The 24,210-nt window shown below is 53.3% G+C and overlaps 1 protein-coding gene across 2 annotated transcripts in view; it reads left to right on the plus strand.

Moving 5' to 3' along the window:
* The window catches only part of CDH22 (cadherin 22), a 70,772-nt gene that overhangs the window by 40,781 nt on the left and 5,781 nt on the right, over positions 1-24,210 (plus strand). For both annotated transcript variants that reach the window (XM_060123287.1, XM_060123288.1), the window contains exons 7-9: positions 8,039-8,175; positions 19,487-19,608; positions 19,727-19,844. In XM_060123287.1, the coding sequence (XP_059979270.1) occupies positions 8,039-8,175; positions 19,487-19,608; positions 19,727-19,844 (377 nt within the window). The remainder of the gene's footprint in view (positions 1-8,038; positions 8,176-19,486; positions 19,609-19,726; positions 19,845-24,210) is intronic.

The raw sequence follows: 24,210 nt of genomic DNA on the forward strand, positions 1-24,210 counted from the left end.
CTCGGGCTCAGGATAAAAGCCCAGACCCTCACAGTGCCCCCCAGACCCTATGCGGTGTGGCCTCACTGTAACCTCTCAGACATCACCTCCCACGACCCTCCTTCCCTGGTTCACTCTGCTCAGCCACACTGGCCTCCGCCCAGCTCCGCAGATACACCCAGCCCGCCTCTACCCCAGGGCCTTTGCAGCTCCTGATCGCTTTGCTTGGAATGTTCTCCCCCTTAATATCCCCATGGTTGGTCCTTTCACTTCCTCCAGGACTTTCCTCAAGCATCAGCTTCTCAGTGCAACCTTCCCCAACCACTCTTTCTAAAATGTCAACCCCACCCCAACCTGTCCCCACACTTCGTATCCATTTTCCTGATGACTTCGTTTGTACCCCCCCAAAAGATAAACACCAGGAGGGTAGGGGTGCATGTCTGTGTTCACGGCTGTATCCTCAGCACCCCACCCACTGCCTAGCGCTCGGTGGACACTCCCTGACGCATGGTGAATGAATGACATGTAAAATCAGAGAAAGACTGAGAAAAGAGAGAGACTCATGGAGGGGTAGCAAGACCAACAATGAGAGGAAGTGACCAGAGAAGGAGGAGAGCCGGTGGAAAGAGGGCAGGAGTAACTAAAGGACAGAGGGACCTACCTGGCACTGTAGGAACAGAGAGAGGAGACTTGGAGAGAAAGCCAGAAAGGGGGAGAAATAGAATCAGACACAGAGGGAGAGGCAGAGCAGTGAGCGGGGCAGGTGGGTGGAGGGGAGGGGATGCTGCGGCACTGTCAGTGTCCCAGGAAGGGTTTGAGAGCTGCAGCGGTTAGGGAGTCCCTGACTGTGGCCCGGGTGGGAAGAATGTCAGATAGAAAGTGATCCAGAGGAGAAGGTCGGGGTGGGGCGGATGGCCATTGTTGGATGGAGGGGAAAAAGAGCCTGTAGCTTCCTGCTTTTTCCCTAAAACCCCTGTTATATAGTCAGTGAATGATCCCTCAGGCAACTGTGTGCCTAGCTCTGTGCTGAGCATTGGAGAAAGAGGGAAGGGAAGTTACTTTGAGGATCTCTGCATCACATAACTCCAGATGCGTGACATTCCCACCATCATCCGTGTGAACGGCTCAGATTTGTACAGTGCACAGGCTGTGCAACCTTACATGGCAACCCGAGGTGAGGACACAAAGATGCCATCCTGCTTAACTACCCATGCACTTCCAGACTAGGAGCTACTCTCAGGGGTCTAGAAAGACTTCTTGGAGGAGGGAGGAATTGAACTAAGCTGGATACCTGAGCCTGGTCAGGTACAACTATGAAGAGAAGGCCATTCCCGGGTGCAGGCGTATGGAGGCAGGGGAGTGGTAGGTGTGCCTGGGAAAGAGTAGACTGTGATAGCTACAGGAGGCGGAGGGAGATGAGCTAGTGAGAGAGGTCTGACGGGCCTCAAAGGTAGGCCAAGGGGCTCAGACTGGTCCAGAGGTCCAGAGTGCCTCCTGGGCTGCCTCCACCCTTCTCAAGGCCAAAACTGCCCTCCACTGCCTCTGAACTCCTCCACCGCCCTTCCATCCCTGCTACTGGTAGGTACAGTCTTTAAACATCCCCATCAGCCTTGGGCTCAGCCCAGACCTCTCCCAGGAGGGCATTATCACCCATGTTTGGCAGGAAACTCAGGCCCAGGGAGGGGAGGAATTAAGAACCTGCAGTAGGAGCTTCATCCTTGCCTCCCAGGTCCCTGCTTCAGTCTGCCTGGCCCCCTCCTCTCCAGTACAGCTCTCCACACCCCCTCTCAGTCCTCTCCCTCCCACTCTCCGTTGACTTCCCCCCCCCCGCTTTTATCTGCACTGAAAGGGCCAACTTGGAAACCTGCTCTCACCTCTTTTCATCTCTCTTTGCTGCCTCTTCCCTGGGGCCCCCCAGATGTGGAGGCGGTGAGGAGCTTGAGACAGGTCCAATTTCATACGACAAACATTTACCCAACTCCTCCTCCATGCCCAGCCCTGAGCCAGGCCTGAGATGACTCAGCCACGGGCAGAGCTGGAGAGGAGCGCCCAGTCCACAGGGGACAGGCGTGGAAATGGGAGGCCAGAGAAGCGGTCCTCACAGGCCACGTGTGCGACCCAGAGCCCAGCTTATATTCCAGCTCCCCCAGTTCCAAAGGTCCTAGACTCAGCACCTACGCATTGAGTCATGTCATGTCAGCCACTGACCCAGGAAATGGGGAAACGGTGATAAGACCCAGTCCCTCCCCTCATGGAGTTTGCGGGCCGTTGGGGGGGGGGGGCAGACAGTCAACAAGTAGCTGTTGAGACACATCAACAAATGGTTAAAAGGGATCATTGCTGATAAGAGCTATGAAGAAAATAAACTACTGTGTAATGGGATAAGGAGGATTGGGGCCACAGGGGGCTACTTTGGCTTAAGTTGTCAAGGAGCTGGCAAATGAGTTCACATCAGAATGATCAAGAGAGAGCCACCCAAACAAAGATGTGTGGAAGCGCTGTCCAGGTAGAAGGAACAGCAAGTGCAAAGGTCCAGAGGCAGGAACAAGCTTAGTGCGTTCCTGGAAATGAAGTGGTATCCTGGGAGATTTTGCCTAGCATAGTAGGCACCTTGGAAATACAGAAATACAGATGTACAGAGTGGTTTTTCTGAGTCGCTGCACTGGAGAGAGTGGAAGATGCCTCATACTGTGGCGTTTGGCCCTCAGGATGTAGTTAACTCATTCTACAGATGAAGGAACTGAGGGTCTGAGAGGAGAAGGGAGTCTCCCAGTGTCACTCGGCCTGAAAGGGGAAGGAATGAGATTTAACCCATGATTGTCTGCTTCTTGAGTCCAGCCTCCTGCCATTTCACTCCTGCTTCTGACTCTCTTTTTAGTTAGAACTATTTCCAACCTTACACTGTGCCCTTCCCTGTGCGTGAGGCCCAGAGAGCCAGATGGGGGCGATGGGAAGGCTGGGGCCCCGTGTGAGTGAATCTAGTGGCAGATGTAAGCCTGAGTGGGCTGAGGCAGGGGCTAAGGAGTAAGGAGCTCCAAGCAGGGGCAAGGACTCTGGGCACCAAGGAGGGATGGCCCCCGAGCAAGGACGAAGAGGACGAGGTTGGAATGGGAGGACAGCACTCCAGGGTGGAGTGATAGTGAGGGCCTGGTGGCAGGAACAGAATCATGGAGCCAGGAGGTTAAGTTCAGGGGCAGGGAGGTCAGCTGGATGAGCTCACGTGAGGGGGGTGGGCTGGAGATGAGGTCATGGGGGGCCACTTGGGGACAAGCTGTGAAGGGCCTTGAATGTCAGATGAAGGTGTGGGACTTTATCCCTAGGCAGTGGGAAGTCTTGGAAGGCTTTTGAGAGGAGGAGGAGAGGGCTCAGATGGGCCCATGCCTGGATTAGGCAGCCTTGCAGATAGACCGGCTGTTTATCAGCCCAGCCCCAGCCCTACCAGCCCCAGCCCCCTCGTGAGTCTTCCTTGAATGCCAAAAACAGGAAAGCCCACACTGGACCAGAGAGAGAGTAAACACTTCATTTCCTCCCAGCAGTCCACAGTGGGGTGCAGCAGAAAGTACATGCACTTTAGAATCATGAATCCTAGCTCAGTTGTAGAATTGTGGGAAAATCACTGCACCCACTCCAAGCCTCAGTTTTCCCATCTCTAAAATGGGTGTCATGGTAGTTCTTGCCTCATTCATTTATTCAAAAAAATAGGTACTAAATGTCTATCATGGACCAGGTTCTACGCTCGGTGGTACCGGGATTAGAGGGAGGATTAAGTGTTTGGTACATAATAGGTCCTCAGGAAATGAACATCACCATTTTTCTCGGTGCTCTGGACACCTGTTTCTCCCCTTCATTCTGCAACCAGAACTAACCACACACAAATTTCTAGGTGTCATGTGCAGGCTTTGAGTGTGTGCTTTAAAAGGGTTAGGGGGAGGGGAAAGAGTCGAAGACAGAATGGGGTGAGCAGAGAAGAATCCCCGGGTCAGAGGAGCAGCCCCTTTTGCATCTGAAGAGTTTCCCCCACTAGTAGCTCAGGTGGGGGCCGCATCATTCAGCCTGCTGCATGTACACGAGCCTGGACACAGGAGCACCGGGCAGCCTGGACACACATGAATCTGCAGACTTTCCTATCTGTCATGCCTGTGTGAGCTATCTGTGCACATATTTATGTGGAGAAAACCCACATGCGTACTCAAGGCAGGAAGGAGTACCCTCCCCACTTCTCTCACCCTGACCTTGACAGCAGCAGCGTTTTGTGCTGTGCCCAGGGTGTGGGAGCACCCGCAGGTATACCTGGCTGGTCCTCAGGAGGGTGCCCTTAGTTAGATCTGGGAATCTGGACAGACAGACGTGGCTTGGGAACTTGGCTCTGCCACTAACCAGCCCTTTTGACCCAGGGCGAGGCACCTGGCTTCTCTGAGCCTCAGCTTCCTCATGTGTAAAACGGCAGCGGCAGTGATGATTGTTATCTGCAAGGACTGGAGGAGCTCCTGCATGTGAAGCCCTTACACAGGCCTGTCACAAAGTCTTGCTGAGCAAATAAAAATAAGAGCTAATCCATACGTCATGTGCTAGGTGCCCAGCGCTGTTAAAAGTGTTTTATTGGTAGTACTTGTCTAATCCTCACAACCACCCTGTGAGGTAGGTGTTATTATTAGCGCCATTTCTAAGAGGGAACCAAAGACCAGAGAGGTTAAGTGACTTGCTCAGGGTCACACAGCTAGGCTTCAAACCTAGCCAGATGGCCACCAGATCCACACTCCTGACCGTCATTCCCAGGCTTTCTTTGCACGTGTGCACACGCACACACACACTAGCAGACACATACCCACACTCTGTCACTGTACTCTTCCACCCACACCAGCTGTTCCCCTTCCTGCCCTTCAGATCCTGGCTGACCAAATGAGAAGTAGGGCAGTGAGAACTGAGCAGAACCTTCTAGACCACAGATGCCTCCTGTCCTTCTCAGACCGCTGGCAATGCTGCCGTGTCCATACATGGTGCCTCCCACCCCCAGGCACACAGACCACACACTGGGTTGAAGGGTCACCTGTGTCCCCCTTACCAGACATTTCGGAACGCTCATTAGAATAACAGTAGTTCTCACTCCGGGAGTCATTTTCCTGGAACCCAACCAGGCACCTGTCCCCTAGCTAGGCGCTTAATCCTCCCAACCAGTTGCAAGGTGGGAGTAAAATCGGTTCAATTTTGCTGAAAATTAAGGCTCAAAGATGCAGTGACTTGTCCGGGGACATCGTGGATCCAGACCCAGGGCTGAGCGGCTGCCTCTTGTACCTTCCAACTGCAACACAGCGTCACACACCAGTTTCCACCCACAACACAGACACACAACTCTTGCACCTACACGTGAGGGGTACACGAGCGTCCCCCGCTGCCCCCCACATCTGCCAGGCCACACTCCTTGCCACACACCACGCCCTCCGCCCCTCCCTCCCTTTCACTCGCTGGCTCCCTGAGCTGGAACAAAGCCACCTGGGCTCAGCGGCCACACTGACCTGCAGCCCCAAGTCTTTAGCTGGTTAACGGAGGCTCCCCGCGGCTCCCGCCCCATGGCCTTGGGAACAGCTGCCTCCACTTAGATTCCAGCCCCCCTTCCCCTCCAGGAGGGAACAAAAAAGAACTGGGAGGAGGAGGGAGAAGAGAGCAAACAGGTCTGAGCCCAGAGGGGAGGAGAAACAAGAAGGCGGTGGGCATCCTCCCACCAGCCCGGCCTCACACCCAGCCCTGACCAGGTGATCAGGAGCCCCAGGCGAGGTCATGCCCCTGGCTCTCTCCTGGACTCACTTCTCCCACCTGTAAAATCAGGAGGAGGTCTCCACGTTCCTTCCAGCTGAGCTGACGCTACTCAGAGTCTGGTTCTACCTCCTTTGGACCCAAACATCCGACAGGCCAGGCTCGGGGCAAAGGCAACCTGAGACTCCATGCATTGCCACTTTGGATGGTTCAGTGCGCTAGAAAGAACTCTGGGTGTAGAGGCCCATATTGGGATACAGATTCCAATTCTGTGACAGTCCCTGTGCAACCTTGGGCGGGGTTATCACTAGCCCATATGGCACCTTTCGTAAATAAGAAAAAAGTCGCCTTTTGAGAAGATGCTCCCTGGGCTAGGACACATGGCTGGGCAAGCGGAACACTGGCTGGACTTCACCCCCACTCCCCCTCTTCCGCCTGTTAACTCTGTGCAGGGCACAACCTGCACAACCGTACTTGGCAGCCCTGAGCTTGGCAAGTTTCCTCTCTGAGCCTCAGTGTCTCCATCTGCAAAATGGGGTGAGATCACATCAGCCTCACAAGTTGCCAGGCAGGGATGGACATTGTCTTGTTTGCCATTTTATCCCCAGGGCTTAGCACATAGCAGCACAGAGAAGGCACTCAGTTAATGTTTAGGCATAAAGGAACGAAGGGAGGGATGACTGGAGGAAAAGTAAGCTACAAACTGCTAAGAGCTATACCGGTGAGAGGAATTGTCATCTTGGATCTGAACCTCCCCACACACTTTCACCCAGGTCAGGAGGACCCAGGCTGATCAGGGCCAAGGAGAATATAGGCTTAGCAGCTTAGGGACAGGAAGGGGCAATAAACTAGGGACTCAGGAGATGCCCACTACACCCACGTGCCCAGGCCTTTTCAGTTTGACACGAGCCTCCACTTCCACTACAACAGTGACTATGAAAATAAGGGCTGTCACCTCTGCCCAGTTCCATGAATTACCTCCTCTAACCCACACCAGTGTGAGGTGAGTATGAATCACCCTATTTTCCAGACAACCAAACAGAGGCCAAAGAGGTCCAGTGACTTGTCCAAGGTCACACAGGTGGAATAAGAAGCAGAGGATTCAAAGCCAGCTCCAGCTGCTCCCAGATCTGTGCAGTCCCACTGGACATCATTATCCCCATTCAACAGATGAGGAAACTGAGGCCCAGAGAGGTTTGGTAATGCAGCCAAGGCCCCACTGAAGGGTCATCTCAGGGCTTCGGGTTCCCACAGAGGTGTTTCTGGTATCCTCAGTTTCCCCGCTCTGGAAGATGGGGGAAGGGCCCCTTTCCTTCTGCCGGTGGAAGTGGGAGGGGCGCCCCGCTGGGGCGGAGCCCCACCCCACCACGCTCCTTTGTCCCCTCTTCACAAAGAGCCCTTGCTAGGCATTAGGGGCCTTCGTTGGCCGTGCAGCCTGGCGGCGCCCCCTCCCGCGTTATCAGCGCCGGGAAGCGGCGGAGAGAGCTGTCGGGGCCTCTCTGGGCTGCCGCCTCCCGAGACATGTGTTGGACACGGGCCTTTCAGGCCTGGAGTAGCCGCACAAAGGCCGGGGAAGAAGGCGGAACAAAGGGCTTTTTCACGCGGCAACGAAAAAGCCGCAGATTAGCACAGGCATGCTAAGCTGGCGGGGAGGGGCCGGCGGCCATCCCCCCAGATCCCTTCCCGCCGCCTCCGCTCAGCCCGTGTGCCCTGTCTGGGGCCTCCGGAGAGCCTCAGAGCGACAGAGTCAACCCACTCTCTGCTGCTCAAAACCTCCCTTGGCGCCCCAGGACGCTCAGCCCCCTGAATTCTGCACTCTGCCTGTTCTGATGCCTCCTCCTTCCCACTTCCCAGTTCTGGCCGTTTTTGCACCATAAGCCATTCCCTAAGTAATTCTCACCGCCCTTTGCAGCTTCTGTTCCCCCTGCCTGGAATGCCGTCCTGTCCCTTTCTCAAGCCCAACTCTAGGGTCACCTCTTACGGAAAGATAAGAATCAAATATCCCGCGGGTGCTAACTCTATGCTGGGCCCTTTGCCTTCTTCCAGCCCTCACAACGACCGTGGGACGCAAATCATTAGCCCCATTACCCAGCTGAGGAAACTGAGGCTCAGAAAGCTTGAGGGTTGCCCATGGACACATGGCAGGTACCCAGTGCAGCTGAGATGCAAACTCAGATCCATTTCCACTCCTCTGCTTCTTGTGTCTCCCAGGCAGGTGGTTCCTCTTTGGGGGTAGGGTGGAGGGACATGGGCACAGGCTCCACTGGCGCCAGGCCACCTTCAATCAGCCCCGCCCTGCCTCCCTCAGGTACGCCATTGACCGTGACTCAGATTTGGACCAGATTTTTGATATCGATGCGGACACGGGCGCCATCGTAACCGGCAAGGGGCTGGACCGAGAGACTGCCGGCTGGCACAACATCACCGTGCTGGCCATGGAGGCGGGTGAGCCAGGGGGCGTGGCGAATATGGGAGGGAGGGGCGATGGCTGAGAGCTGGAGCTGGGGCGGGGCAAAGCCGAGGGAGGAGGGGCCAAAGGCTGGGGGCGGGGCAAAGAGTAAGAAACTGGGCAAAGCTAGGGTGGGGGAGTGGTCAGCAAAAGCTGACCCGCAGGAACAAAGATCTGGAAAGGCTCCCAAGCCAAAAAATGAGGGCCAGTCTTGGGGCTGGCTTTCTTACCTCAGCATTTATTGAGCACCTACTACACACCAATCCCTTTTTTAGAGGCTGGGGATACAGCCCTGAACAAGATAGAAGAACTCCTTTCTCCATGGGGTAGAGTTAGACCATCAACAAACTGAGAGAAAGGGCGTACGCATGTCAGCTGATGCTAAGTGCTAAGTGCTAACAAGAAACTGAGAAAGAAGGAAGCAGAGGAAGGGGATCGGGAAGGGATTGTTTCTCTTAGGGGAAGGCCTCTCTGAAAAGGAGACATTTCAACAGAGAGCTCAGTAAGCTCCCTCTGAGCTCTGCCACCGTCAGAGGGAAGAGTGTTCCAAGGAGAGGGAACAGCCAGTGCAAAGGGCCTGAGGTAGTAGTTTGCCTAGCGTTGGAGGAACAGCAAGGAGGACAGTGTGGTTGGTGAGGGGCAAAGTGGTCAGCCATTGCAAGGTTTTTGGACTTGACTCCAAATGAGGTGGGAGTCACTGGGGGGGTGTTGAGTAGAGGAGGGAGGTTGCCTGACATGATACCTCTGGCTGCTGCATTGCGAATAGACCGGGAGCTCCGAGGCGGGGGCGGGGGCGTGGAGGGGGAACAGGGGCTCAGCCAGAAGTTACATGCGACAGTGCCCAGAAGATGAGACAGTGGCCTGGCCCAGGATGATTAGCCATGTTAATGGTGAGACGTGGTCAGCTTTGGGAAACAGACTGAAGACAGAGCCCGCAGGACCTGCTGATGGGATGGTACAGAGGAGAGATAGAGAGGGGTCAAAGGATGACTCCAAGGTGCTTGGCCTGAGTTTCTGGAAGTGTGTGTGTGTGTGTGTGTGTGTGTGTGTGTGTGTGAGAGAGAGAGAGAGAGAGAGAGAGAGACATGCAATTTGGCACAGCTGGGGAGGAGTGTGAGCTGAGAGAGAAAGAGGGGGCCCTGGGACATGGGGGCCAGACAAGTCAGGCCGTGGAGGAGGAGCTAAGAGCATGGAGGGTCACGCCACCCAGGAGTGGGGACAGGGCAGTTCTAGGCCTCCTCCACAACCACAGCAACACTGCCACTGCCCCTGCCTGGACCTGCTCTGCAAGCTCCCCCACCCTGTCAGCTCGCCAGGTCTCAGGAGCCAGCAAAGCCTCCAGGAAGCAGTGGTGACAACAGGAATACTCAGAGTCTCTGAGCCTTGGGTGGGGTGGGCGCCGTTCAAACTCCCCTCTGCATACCTCAGCCCCAGGCCCCTCCTGCCACTTCGAGGCCTCCTGGTGGCCTCCCTCCTCCTCCGCCTGCTGGTGCCTCCCACTTCCCAGGCGCCACCAGCCCATTCCAGACAAGGAAGTCCCTAGGCTGAAGTTCCCTTCGTCTCTTTCAACTTCGGTTTAAAAGAAAATACAATGCTGGCTCAAACCTCAGTGCCTGCTGCTCCCGAGCCTTTTAATCCACTTCTCCACCGCATGAAAGGGAGATAACAAAGGTGGCTGGAGAGGAAGTGGTGGCTGGACTGGAAGGAAGACAGCTCGCCCTCCTTACCTCCCCGAACCTGCCCCTTGGGCAACCATGGGGACTGGCCCAGCTGCTGGGCAGAGATGCCTCCTCTCCCTACCCACAGATACATCTCCTCTACCAGCTGTCACACCGCCCAAAGGCCCACCACTAGCAAGCCCGTTCTGGGGTTAAGCATTGTGCTTCTACCCAGTGAGTCTCTTTCAGAAAGCAGCTAGAGCCACATACGAAGTCTGCAGCGCTGCCGTTTCACAGGAGAGAGCGTGTCCGGGGGACTCTCCCCCACAAACATTTTACAATGTTTACCTAATAGCTACTGAGCTCCATGCTTCCTAGCACGTACTTTATTGATCATGATCTGTTACAGAGCCGCACCCATTTTACTGATGGGAAAATCGAGGCTCAGATCATTAGGAGATTTGTCCAAGGACGTGCGGTGGCCGAACTGGGATTTGGACCAAGTGTTCCTGGTTTCCTCTGCAGCTTTGCTACGTGGCCTCCCTTTTCCCGGTACTCTGCTCTCGGGACCCCACCCCAACCCCCAACCCTCCCCAGCAACTGAGCTGGGGAAGGAGATGAGTCTCTGCAAGGAAGGGACTGGTCGCTGGGCTAGAGATCACTCCCCTCTGAACTGCAATTCACAACCCCTGCCCAACCCTCACCGAGGATATTAATCAATGGGAAAATGAATGGTTCCCACTTCACAGTGCTGGTGGGAGGATTAAGTAGGATAATACATGGAAAGGACTTAGCCTAGTACTTAGCTCTCAGTTCATGGTATCTATCGATCTCGACTCTGTGCACTCGGCTTCAGCACCAGCTCTGTGCCAGGCACTTTACAATGCTGTGCTCATTGAATCTTGCCACCTATCAGGTGTTGATTCTGCCGTTATCCCCCGTGCGTGGATGAGGAAACTAAGAGAGGTGAAGTCATTTGTCCAAATTCCCAGCGCGAGCCTGTCCGACTGCACAGCCCGCTGTCACCCAGATGCCCCTCAAGTCATACGTCTTTGGTACCAGGCACGAAGCCAGGAGTGTTGCAAAGAATCCACCCACGCCGGCTTCTTGCCATCTCTGTGAGACGAGGACAAATTATTATCCCCACTTTACAGCCAAGGAAATAGAGGCTCAGGAAGGAACAGCGATGGCCTGGAGTCACAGAGCGAGTCCACGCAGGGCCAGGGCTCCCAGCAGCCAGCCGGGCCCCCAAGTGCAACACCCGTGTCTTCCTGCTGAAGCATCCCTTTGGCTTCCTCAGAAACGGGGGATGGTGGTGGGGTCACGGTGCCCCGCCTGCTCTGGGTGTAACAAACATGAGGTGACAAGAATTGAGGGAAAATATTTATACACAGCCGCTGAGCTTTGCCAGCACCTCGGAGGATGCAGCGCTCAGCCGGGAGCCGCCACCTGTCACACCGGATTACCTCAAAGACTCCCGAACCACTTAGTATGCCCGCTCCCCCGCCCCAAACTTCTGAGTCATCCATTCTGCCCATGCAGACGCTCCTTCCACTGACATTATCTTTAACGTTTTGTAATCATGAAATATTAATGACCGTTATTGAATTTAAAGCACAATTTGTGTCTGAATCCTTCAGTGGAAAGGGCAGTTGTAAAGGGACAGTCTTCAAAGAGATGGCGGGGTGGAGGAGGAGACTTGGAAAGCCAGTGCTGGAGTGGGCGGTGCCGGGGGTCTGCATCCGGCCCCCTCTTCCAGGCCCTAAGCTGGTCCGGAGGGGTGGGCTCTAGCCGCCCCGGACAGCAAAGAGTTAAGCAGATTAGCTAGAGCTTCCCCATCTGGGTCACCCCAGGCCAAGTCACGGTTTTACAGCCCCCTGGTTTTTTCCTTATACCGAAAAGCACACTTTATGATTTATATGTGCATTTGTGTGCATGCTTTGTTAATCTCTCTTCCCCAGGAAACAATACCTTCCGTGAGGGCAGGGTCTCATGTGTATCTGGCACTTAGAAGGTGTGTATAAACATTTCCCGAATGGATAGATAAATGGGCTTGCCCACCCAGTTAGGAAGGCAGGGCGACATGATGGAGAAAAACTGGTTCTAGTGGCATGGCTCCGGCTGTGAGTTTGGGCAGTCGTTGCCCCTCTTCTTGCCTTAGTTTTCTCATCTATTAAATGGTACCGTATTGGATAGCTATAAGGATACTAACTGTATTGTTAACTATTAATAACAGTGGCTTCTATTTATTTGAAGCTCACAATATACCAGATATTGTGCTGAATGCTTTATATAAAGTGTCTGCTGAGGGCCTCTTGTCACCCACCTGCTCTGGGCACTGGGATCTGGTGATAAAAAGTCTTGGCCACTGACCTCAGGAGTTCACGGGTGGGCAGAGAGAGACACATCAACTGTCAGTGGCAACGCAGAGTGCAAGGAAGGGGGAGGTGGGCCTTCAGGAGGTGTAGCCAGGGACGTGCCTCCCTACAGGAGACGGCAAGAGACTTCCCCAGAGGAGGGGACATTTGAGTTGGGTCTCAAAGGCTAAGGAAAGGGGGTTTGGGAGCTCCCAGCAGAAAGAGCCCCACATGCTCAGGCCTGGAGGCTAGGCCGGCAGAAAGACCCCTGTCCATTCTGAGAATGGAGAGACTGGGCGTGGCCAGAGGCTGGAGCCAGAGAATGGCTGGAGTAGGTGGGGTGAGGTGAGTGTGCGGAAGCTCACTGGGCCTCTACAGGAAGGCCCTCGGATATCCTGTGAGCAGCCGGACATCTCCTGGAGACGACAGGGAGCCAGTGCAGGTTTTAGAGCAGAAGAGGAAGATGGTCAGGTGTGCAGTCCTCAGCATTCACTCGGGCTGCTGGGGGAGGGTGGACGGGATGGGGGCAGCCTGGAGCAGGCAGCAGACGGGAGGCTGTCGGGAAGACTCGGGCTTGGACATGTGCTGAGGGTACAGGGCAGGGTGGGGACGGGCAGGAGGAAGTACCAGGGAGGCTGACTGTGGTGCCATCTGGGGAAGAGGCCTGGCACAGCCCTGCACAGAAGGGCTTGCTTCGTAAGGCAGTGAGCTCCCCGTCACCAGAAGTGTGTAAATGAGGCCTGGGTTCCTCTTGGATTGGGTAACTCCCGGGATCCTGTGCCACCTGTGTACTTAACAGATGCCATCAGGAACAAAGATTTTTGTGATGTCCATGGAGTCTCATAAGACAGCCCAGAGTATCAGGACCAGCCTAGCCCTAGGGAGGAAAACTTTCTCCCACCCCACCCCCCAATGCCAGGGCCCCTGTTTTACCCAGAAGTCCTCCAGCACCCTACGGAGGACCAAACATCCCCACCCCAATAAGGTCAAACCTCCAATCTCCACTTGGACGCCAAACAGATAATCAAAGAAACAGAGAAGGGCACCCTAACCTCATGCTCCCAATGGAGGTGAGTGGGCACGGGGCAGGGAGTGCGAGGCAACCGCCTCTGGCAGCCCTGACACCCCCCTCCCCCGGGCGCACTCCCACCTGCTCACCCAGCCCCCCTCGACGTCCTGCCTGTCTTGGCCAGCTCGTAATTGGGATGATAAATCTTCCTGCCCAGCTGGCCAGCTCTAATCAGAGCCTGGTGTTTGGATGCAATTTAATTCCCTCGAGAGGAGGGAGGCGCTGAGGGGATGGTGGAGAAGAGGGTCCAGGCTCTGGTCCTCCCACCCTCGCACCACTGCAAGGAGGTACCTTCCAGCTGCCCCCCACCTCTCTGCCCCCCTTCCTCCCCCCTCTCCCCACTTCTCACTCTCCTTCCCACTCCTGCTCTTGTGACCCCACTTCTCTCTCTCTGTGACAGCCAAGGAGAACTTCAGAGTCCAGCTCCATTTTTTACAAATGAGAAAAGCTTGGTCCAGAGAGAGAGGCAGGAAGAGGGTCACACAGCTTGACTGCTCCCTAGATGGTGGGATCTGGGCGGGGGGAGCGTGAAACCCTCACAGAATTAGTCCATCCAGAGGTCTCAGTCTTTCCCTGTCGTCACCTCCACAGCATCCCAGCATAGTCAGGGGTGCCACAGACAGTGAAATCCATTCATTCGCTAAATCTTTAAGTACCTACTGTGTGCCGTGCACAGAGGGGCTGTGGATACAGCAGCAAACACAAGAGACCAAAATTCTGCTTACTTTCTGGTGAGGGAGATAGATGATGGGCAAGTTAAGTGAGTAAAAATATAGCGGGTGTTGGATAAGTGCTGTGGAGAAAAGTAGAGCAGGGAAGTGGGTAGCTGGTGGGATGACAAGGAACAAATTTAAATAAGGTCATCAGGGGAGGTCTCTCTGGGAAGACATCTGGGCAAAGATCTGAAGGAGGGAAAGGAGGAAACCTGGAGCAGACGGAAGGGGAGAGCCAGGTGAGGGACGAGGCCAGGGAGGAAGATCACAAGGGCCTTACGGGCATGTAGGTCTTGGGCATATAGTCTGATTTCCCAGGACTAGGGCAGTCAAGGAAGGCTTCCTGGAGCAGGCAGAGACATTTGTTTGGGGCCTTGAGGCTAGTCGGATTCTGGCAGCTGAAGATGGTCAGAAAGGCAGTACCATTGGATGGTTAAAACTCCCCTTTTGGACCCAGACCCAGGTTCCATTGATGGTTCCCTGTGAGACTTCGGGCAAGTTCTTTAGCCTCTCTGAGCCAGTTTCCTCATCAGTAAAACGGCAATAATTCAAATCCCTACCTCCCACGACGGTGGACAGGATGAAATGAGGCAGCACAGACCCTGGCCCATGGCAGGTGCTCGATATGTGTTTGCTGATGTCCTGGCAGGAGCATATCCCTAGGAGTTCCCTAAAAGGGTCACCAGGCCAGGCCCCATCCCCCCTACACTTCCTACTGGCCTCTAGCCCTCCAAGTCCAGTTTGGTCCAGACACCCAGGTTAGGAACTGCTAGGAGGTGGGGGTCTTCCTTAGAAGGAATCCAGAATCTTACTATCTACAGCCTCCCCTCCCACCCCAGGACCTTTGCACACGCTGTTCCTACTGCCTGGGGCACACTTTCCTTCCCATCCCCTTCATCTGATTACTTCCTAGTTGGATGTCAGCCTAAAGGTCACCTACGCCAGGGCAAATATCCCTGCACCCCACCAGGGTAGGCACCCCTGCCTCATACCCTCACAGTCCTGGACTTTTTTCTCTCTACTTTTATCACAGTCTAGTGTGATATCTGTCCCTGCCGCTAGACCAAGAGGCCGTGTCGGTCTTGTTCAATGTAGTGTTCTTGGTACAAAGGAGGCGCTCAAACTGTAATAGTCAGCAAAAACCAGAAGTCTCGGTTTCAAATTGCCTGGTTCAATCCCCCGTCTGTTATACGTAAGGCATGCTGAGGCCCAAAGAAGGTTAAGGGGCCTGCCCACACAGCACAGCAGCTCTCCCACCCAAGCCTGCTCTCTTCCCAAGGCACCCGAGGAATTGCCCACCCTCCTCTGCCCCTCGGCCCCCCAGGGCTATACCTGCCATCTCCCCGGGTTAACGGTGAGCCGGCTCAGAGAGGAAGCACCGGGCTGAAGCACGTTTAATTTTAATTTAGGAATCGGTTAAGACTGCGGGCCTGCTCAGCTCTGGGTTGTCAATCAGCCTTCCTCAAGGCTGCATCAATTAGTTTAAAAATATTGAATGTAATTTTGCCTGACACAACATATTGCAGCTACTGCAAAATATAATTTATTTTAGAAGAAGAAATAATTAAACTAATTTGCATGTCAGTCAGCTGAACTGAAATGCCAAGGGAGGGGCGTGGGACCCATGGGGGATCCAGCCTCTGGACACAGCACCTGCCACTGGGCATTGGGTGAGGTCAGCCTGGGCCTCGGTCCGAGCAGTAGCTGCGTCTGGATGGACAAATATTCAGGCAGCAGGAGGGCCCACTGGCATTGCATCTAGACCACGCACTGGACTTAGGAGTCGGGAGACGTAGGACCCAACCTCAGTTCTGCCACTGACTTGCCTGTGGCTTTAGACAAAGTCTTGCCCCTTTCTGGGCCTCAGTTTCTCCATCTACAAAATGGGTTTAGGGAATTCCCTGGCAGTGCAGTGGTTAGGACTCTGTGCTTTCACTGCCGGGGCCCCGGTTCAATCCCTGGTCGGGGAACTCAGATCCTGCAAGCTGTGTGGCGTGGCCAAAAATTAAATTTAAAAAAAAATGGTTTTAACAAGACCTCCTCTATGGGTTGTTTTGAGGGTCCAATGATGTCATAGATAAGAAGGTTTGTTATAAATTGGAAAATCCTGCACAAAGAGGAATGTTAATTAATTGATGGATTTCTTATTTTATACTAGAAACATTTAAGTTGGTAAAAATTACGCATTATTATCAATTATTACAAATGATGCTAACTGTGATCGGGAGGGGTTTGGAGGAAACCAATCAGAGGCGAGATACCCGGTTGGACCTCCCCCAGCACCTGCCAGTCACCCCAGGCAGTAGTTTGCAACACTTGCTATTGATACATATTAGATTCACCTGGAGCTGTTAAACAAACCGTCAACGGGCTTCCCTGGTGGCGCAGTGGTTGAGAGTCCGCCTGCCCATGCAGGGGACACGGGTTCCCTGCGCGTCCGGAGCCTGTGCTCCGCAACGGGAGGGGCCACAACAGTGAGAGGCCCGCGAACCGCCAAAAAAAAGCATCAATGACCAAGCCTTGGGCTTCGAACATTTTAAAGGCTTCCCAGGTGATTCTAATAGCCAAGTTGAAGACTGCCGCGATGTCAAGAGCACAGGATGCTGACTTAGGGCTGGACCACAAGCTCTGGGGGGTCCAGACCAGCCCCCAATTCAGGGGTCTGTGGGATAAGCTCTGTAGGTGGCAACTTTGGCGACGTAGAGGCACACCTCTCGGCTGCCCTGCCTCTCAGATCTGCCAAATCCTCACGCCAAAAAGGATTCAGGGCCTTCCCAAGAGGTGATCCATGACATTTGAAAGGAGGAGATAGGACAACAGCAAGACGGTAAGGTAAGGATGTTCTAACTAATCTTATTGTGACAAACATTGCAATATCTACATTTATTTTACACCTTAAACTTACACAGTGTTATATATCAATTACATCTCAATAAAGCTGGGGGAAAAAAGAGGTAGGAGAGGCCCAGCAGAACCCAGAGGAATGCTATAATAATGGGGGTCTCACCAGCAGTGGACCCAACCCTCCAGCAGAGTGTCTGCCCACTGAGGATCTTATCCTACTCTGAGGTCCCCCTTCTGCATGGCCCCATAGGACCCTGTCTCTCCCTCCAGCCCTGCACACCCCACCCGCTGCAGGGGAGGGGCCCTGGCCACCCCCTACCCTCCTTCTGCCTCAGTGGGGAGAGAGGTGCCTGATCCTGACAGCGGACCTCAACCTCCCCTCCGAAGCACCCCCCGGCTGGCTGTTTAAGTTCTCTGGCAAAACACTCTTAAAAATAACAGCTCACCCGACATTCCCAGTCACGACTGCCATTTCCCACCCCCAGAAAATCCCCCACTAATCGCTGAAGCAGCAGATCTCGGTGAGCTGAGAAGATAAGGCGCCCCTGCCTAAGGGGAGCTCCAGAGGGGAGTCGGGGTCTGAGTTAATTAAGGACTCCCCCCCTCCCCCTGCTTCCTGTCCCTGACCCCCGCAGGAGGTGGCTGCACCTGCCTCCCAATCTCCATTTCTCTTTTTATCAGCACAGGAGCAGCTGCAGTCGGCATCCAGTGGGGCCCTGAGTTCAGAGAAGGAAGCAGCTGCCCAGCCCCGACTTGCCCCCAAAATTCATGGGATTCCTGGCTGCCTGGAAGCTTCCAGGCTGCCCCCAAAATAGCTCCCTGTCAGCCGGGTCAGAGACCCAGCCTTCAGGTCACCGCTTGGAAGCGGGTAGTTTCCTCTCCCAGGGGATGTCCTTGATTTCACTGGCGGGTAGAACATGTCAGTAATGAACTCATGGCTAAGATAGCCAAGGACAGGGCACCAGTGAACACTCAGGGGTCTGGGTGGGGGGCTATAAAGGGCCAACATTCAGGGTGCTTCTCGGATGAGGTATCCCAACAGCCTAGGGTCACTGAGTGTCATTCAAGGGTATCTGTTGATTTAACAAATCCTTATGTAACACTTATGTGCTATGTACACAGTTTTAAGTGCTTTGCACCTATTAACTCAATTTGTCCTCTTAACCAACCTGTTACTAGTAGCTCCATTTTGTAGGTAAGAAAACTGAGGCACAGAGAGCTCAAGTGACCTGGCATGGATCACACAGCTACTAAGTGACAGAGTTGAGATTGGAACCACTTGGCTCCCAACTCCTTGCTCTTAATCTCTATGCGCTGTTCATTTTCCAGGTGTGGAAACTGATACCAGAGCGGGTCAAACGCTGTGTCAGAGACAGAGCCATGCCTGAAATTCAAGACTCTTTCTGTCTAAATGTTTCCAGGCTTCATTCACTCATTCAACAAATCTATTAGAACCAGCTCTATGCCACATCCCACAATGCTGGGGACCCAGGGGTTAATACAACAGAGGCCTTGACCTCAAAGACATTGCAGTTGGAGGAGTGGGGACTTTGTGGCTTTGCTGAGGACCTTGGCAAAGACCCACCTCCAGTGGACTTGTCTTGCCCTCTCATGATCAGGTCTTAAAAGAGCAGAGACAGCTTTAGTTGTCAGCTGATCAATTCTTTAAACTTTAGCATGTTTTTTAGTTTCCCTTATGCAGTATGGGGATAGAAATTGTACCAAACCATAGGATTTCTGCAAGGATACCTGAAATAATGGATACGGATACTCCAGGAGAAATCTGTGCACTCCACGGTGATGGAATGGAGATGGCAATGTTGATTGTAGTGTTGTTGGAGGTGGGAGTGGGGGGTGGTGATGTGATAGTGATGTGGGTGATGATGGCGGAGGTCATGGTGTATTGGTGGGGCTGGTAATGGAAGTTGTGGTGGAGATGGTGGAGATAGTGAATGATTGGTGATGATGGTGGTAATATTGATGATGGTGGCCACAGGGGGGTGATGGTGGTGGTAAGGGTGGTGAGAGTGATGGCCTTAGTGTTTGTGATGATGGTAGAGATGAGGAAGGTGGTATTAGTCAATGCAGTGGTGGTGGCGGCAGCGATAATTCTAATGGTGATAGTATTGATAATCTAATGGTGATGGTAACAAAGGAGTGGTGATGGCATTGGTGATGGTGATAGTGGTGAGGATGGTGATGGTGGTACTGATAGTTATGTTGCTAGAGGTGGCAATAATAATGCTAATGGTGGTGATGGTTTAATGGTAGTAGTGGTACTAGTAATGGTGATGGTGAAGGTAGTAATGGTGGAGATGGTGACGGTGTTGGTGATGGGGTGGTACTGGTGATTATGGTGATGGAGGTTGTGGTGATGATGCCAGTGGTACCAGTGCTAATGGCAGTGGTGGTGGTGGCAATAGTGACAGTAATGGTGATGGTTACAGTGGTGATCTAATGGTGGTGATGATGATAGCAATGGTGGTGGTGGTGATGACCCAGTTAGCCAGACATCCTTGGTCCTGGTCCTAATATGAGCTTGATCAACCCACAGATCTCTCAGCGTGACCTCACTGCCTACTCTTGTCCTAGCAGTAGATGGGGGGGGGGGTTGTCTAAATCTCACACTTGATGCCTCCCACCCTACGGCTGTGCTCTTGTTACAGACAATCATGCCCAGCTATCCCGGGCATCCCTAAGGATCCGAATCCTGGATGTGAACGACAATCCCCCAGAGCTGGCCACACCCTACGAGGCAGACGTGTGTGAGGATGCCGAGCCAGGCCAGGTAGCACTGAGGGGCTGGGGACTGGGGGTCGCTGTCAGGACTGGCCAGGACACCCTCTACTCAAGCCCAGAGTGGGCTTGGCCTCACCTCCGCTCCCTGCCCCCTCCTCACCCTTCAGCTCATCCAGACCATCAGTGTGGTAGACAGAGACGAGCCCCAGGGCGGGCACCGCTTCTACTTCCGCCTGGTGCCCGAAGCTCCCAGCAGCCCTCATTTCTCTCTGCTCAACATCCAAGGTGAGTTATCTCAGAGCAACCAAATCCTAGGATTCATGGGGGGAGGGGCTTAGCCTCCCCAACCCCTTCCCATATTACAGAGGCGCCCAGAGGGCCAGTGGTGGGTCCAAGATCACACAGAAAGTCTGAGCCAAGCTGGAGATGTTACCCAGCCTGCAAGCCAGACCCTGAAGAACAAGCAGGAGGTGGGTTGGCTGAGTGGAGGAGGGCTTCCCAAGGATAGAGAATGGTAGATGGAAAGATACAGAGAGGGAATCCATGAGGAGTGGGGCGGTGGCCCAGCACCCAGGGTGGAAAGAGCCCCTGATCTAAGTGAAGATTGGAATCAGCCACACGCACACACTCCCACCCCTCCGTTTACAAAGTGCTTTATCCCACTTGCGTTTCTCTTTACATCCTCACGGTCACCTTGGGAGGTGGTTTTCTTACCCCTCCCCCCATTGTGCAGGTGATGAGACTCTAAGAGGATAAGGGACCTACCCAGGGTCATATAGGGAGTCAGTGGTGAGGCTGGGACTCAAACCCACACCTGTCTCAGTTCCAATGTACTTCCTGCTTGCTACCTTGAAAGCAAACTGCCCCTCCCATCCTGAGCTGATCCCATTGTGAGACCCACCCCTGCAAGTTCCCCTTCAGTGAGAAGTTGAGGTCTGAACCTTTGAGGAGTAGACTGGGGGACGGGGTGGTCAATGGACTGGGAGCGAGGGACCTGGGTCCCAGCCCAGGCTCAGTTGAAGGCTTTCTATGCAACCCTAATGCCTGCCTCAGTTTCATCATCTGTAAAATGGGGCTGAAGATGCCGGCCAGGCAGCTAGGTGGTCCCAGTGAGATGTGGGTTACAGAGGTATATTGTCAGTACCTAGAACATGGCCTTTCCTTCATTCAGCAATTATTTGTTGACCATTTATTGAAATACAGTCCCTACATGTCAGGCACTGTTCTAGGTCCCGAAAATGCAGCGGCATGCAAGACAAAATCCCTGCCTTCATGGAGTTTATATTCTAGAGAGGGGAAACAGAAATTAAACAAATGAATATTATGATGGGGTTGATAAGTGGCTGGCAGGGAGGAATAATGCAATCTTCACGAGTCTGGACTTTGTTCTATTCAGTGCTGGACCCTGGGTGCCTGGCACATAGTACGTATTCAAAAATATGTGTTAGGGACTTCCCTGGCAGGTTAGGACTCCAAGCTTCCACTGCAGGGGGCACGGGTTTGATCCCTGATCGGGGAACTAAGATCCCGCAAGCCACGCGGCGTGGCCAGAGAAAAACATATAAACAAAAGCGTGTTAGACAAAACAGGAGGAAATAAAGCAAGGCAAGAGTAGAAGCTGTTTTAAATAAGGTGATCTAGGAAGGCCTCTCTGAAGGAATCAATAGTGAGTAGGGATCTAAAGGAAGTGAGGGGGTGAATGGTCCAAGTGCAAGAAACAGCAAATGCAAAGACCCTGAGGTGGGAACAGGCTTGGGACGTTCAAGACCTGCATAGTTGGGGTGAGTGAGTGACAGGACTGGAGGAGATGCAGTCAGAGAGGTACTAGGGGCCAGATCATGTGGGTTCCTTCTGATCCTGTTCCAGGTCTGGTATCACCCCCAAGACCTTGACACCCCTTCCCTCAGTGGCTTCTGAAGCCAGACCCATCTGTATTTCCAGGAGTAATATTAAAAATATTTGACAACCAGTGCAGCTCAGATAATCAGTCAGAAAGGACCCTGGTCATAAATAATCTGGAGTAGGACCATGGAGCCTCTGCTGAGCCAGGCTTGAGCCCCTTAGTGACTTGATCGTGTTAAAGTTGGGGGTGTGCTTGAGGGAGAGGCTGAGGCAGCAGGGAAGGACTTGGGGGACTCAGAGCCATGGCTATTTAAACCTCTTTGGAAGTAGTTCAGTATTTTAAGAACTTTTAACGACTAGTGCTGCCCTGATTGCTCACTATGGCAGTGGTACCCCAAGCTGAGCGCCAGAGACACAAATAGCCCTGGACTGACCTCACCAAGTTCACAATCTTTCCAACCCGAGGGGCCTGAGGTTCTGCCCCAGCTGCCTCTCTTTGACGGGGGGTGGGGGCTGGGGGCTGGGCTGGCCACCAGGGCTCCCATCCGGCGTGACCAGCAGCATACAAGCCCTGGGAGCAAGGCCGGCAGCAGCGTGCTGAGGCCGGCACTGCCAGGAAAGGGCTCCTCCTCCAGTCCCCCGGCCCCTCCCACGGTGTGCCAAGCCCCCTCCTCCTCACCATATAAATATCCCAGTTGACAAACGGCTACCCCAACCCATCTGTTTCTTTGTACAAATTTGTAGCCAGTTTGGAAACGTGATTTATAAATATTGCTTTTGCAGCCAGGATTGACACTGATGTATGTCAGGCCAGATGGATGAATGCAGTGCTGGGCGCAGATCCTGCCTAGAAGGGTGGGGTAGGGGCCTGGGGTGGCCACTGGCTTCCCCAAATGAAGCCAGCTGCTGCCCAGGAGGGCAGCTGAGAGGGAAAGGCATGATGTTCAGGGATTTCCTCTTATGGGGTGAAAGAGTAGCAGGAACCAGAGCTCTCCAGACATATGGTTCCACGACCAAAGACAGCAACCCTGAGAAACAAATATGTCCTCTCCTCTCCTCTCCCCTGTTCTTGCTTGGGAATTAGAGGCTGAGTCAGAGCCATCCACTCATTTTTCAAATCTGTCCACTTCTCTGTGCCTCCACTACCACTCTTATTTCACATCTAGAACACACAGTAGCTTCCTAACTGGTCTTCCACATCCACTGTTGTATTTTAGATTAGAGGCTCCCTTGCTTAGAAGGTAGGCTTAGCAAAGGCAGGGACCATGTCTGTCTTGTTCACTGCTGTATCCTCAGGGGCTAGAATAATCCTGACCTGTAGAGGGTGTTTAATTAGTATTCGCTATTGAATAGAGGGATGATATGCCACTACGTTGCTTCTTTGCCCATCAATCGATGGCCTCCTGTTGCCTTTAAGAAAATCACCCAATTCCTTACCATGGCCTCTAAGACTTTCTATTATGAGCCCCTGCCTCCCCCTCCAGCCTCTCCTTGACTCGCTCTAGTCATCACCCTTATCCCTCCAGCCGCAAAGGACTGCTCTCAGTTCCCTGAGTTCCTATGCCTCTTCTAACCTCAGGACCTTTGCATGGACTATTCCCTCCCCTAGAATTCATTGTTCAGGGCCCACAATAATATCATTTCTTCCAAAAAGTTCTCCCTGATCCCCCAGACTGGTCAGATCCTCTGTTAGATGCTCTTCCTATACTTTTCCTTCTTAGCACTCACCATGGTTTGCAATTGTACACTAAATTGTGAGCTTATTTGATTAACCTTTGTCCCTCGCATCAGAATATAAAGCCAGATCCAGGACTATGGTTGATTTAGCTCCATTATTCCCCACCCCCCCATGACTAGCATGGTGCCAAGCACAGAGTAGTTACTCAATTAAGATTTATTGGATGGATGGATGGATGGATGGATGGATGGATGATTCGATAGGTGGTTGGAAAAGGTAGCTATGCCACCAATTCACGGGATAAATTCAGACAAGTCCCTTCTCTCTGAGCCTCAACTTCCATGTATGTAAAATGGGAATGATGTCACAACTCTTGGTGGTTGTGAGGATTAAACATTTCTATGTATTTAAAGTATCTACCCAGTCCTTGATACATAAGAAGTATGCGGCCAATGCAAAGGAGTCCCACACCGTTCCTTCTTTTCCTCATCTTGCCCTTGAGCCTTTCTTTCCCAGGGGAAGGCAGATGTTGTCACAGCTCGGTTGACTCACCCTTTGGCAGGAGGGCTAGAGTTCAAGCCGGAGCTTGAGGAGCTGACCCAGGACCACCAGTTACCCTAAAAGATGTGGATCGTTCAAGCATCATTCTTCAAGGCTGGCTCAGTGCCAGGGAAGAGACAGGCACACGCTACCTTAACACAGCATGACAAGTGCTGTAACAGAAGCGTGCATGGCGCCTGCACAGTCAGAGCAGGGAGGGGGAAGCCATAAATCCTTCCTTCCCAGGGAAGCGTAGAAAGGAGGCCACAGAAAAGAGGTGACATTTAGCTGGAGCATGACGGATGAGGAATTCGCCCAGGCAAGAAAGTGGAGAGGGTGTTCCAGCTAGCAGGAACTTAGTGAAAAAAGGCAGGGCAGCCTAGACAGAGCGCGGGCGTGGGGTGTAGCACGTGGGGGTGGGGCATGAAAAAATTAACAACCAGCATTCACGCAGCATTTCTACGTGTTAGGAACTGTTCTAAGGGTTATGTGCTAATTACACTGTTTAATCCTCACACCTACGTGATGCTATTTTCCTCCATTTCGGATGAGGAAACTGAGATCCAGGGAAGCTAAACGAGTTTCCCAAGC

The sequence above is a fragment of the Lagenorhynchus albirostris genome, chromosome 15 (genome assembly GCF_949774975.1).
Source record: "Lagenorhynchus albirostris chromosome 15, mLagAlb1.1, whole genome shotgun sequence".
Lineage (NCBI taxonomy): Eukaryota > Metazoa > Chordata > Mammalia > Artiodactyla > Delphinidae > Lagenorhynchus > Lagenorhynchus albirostris.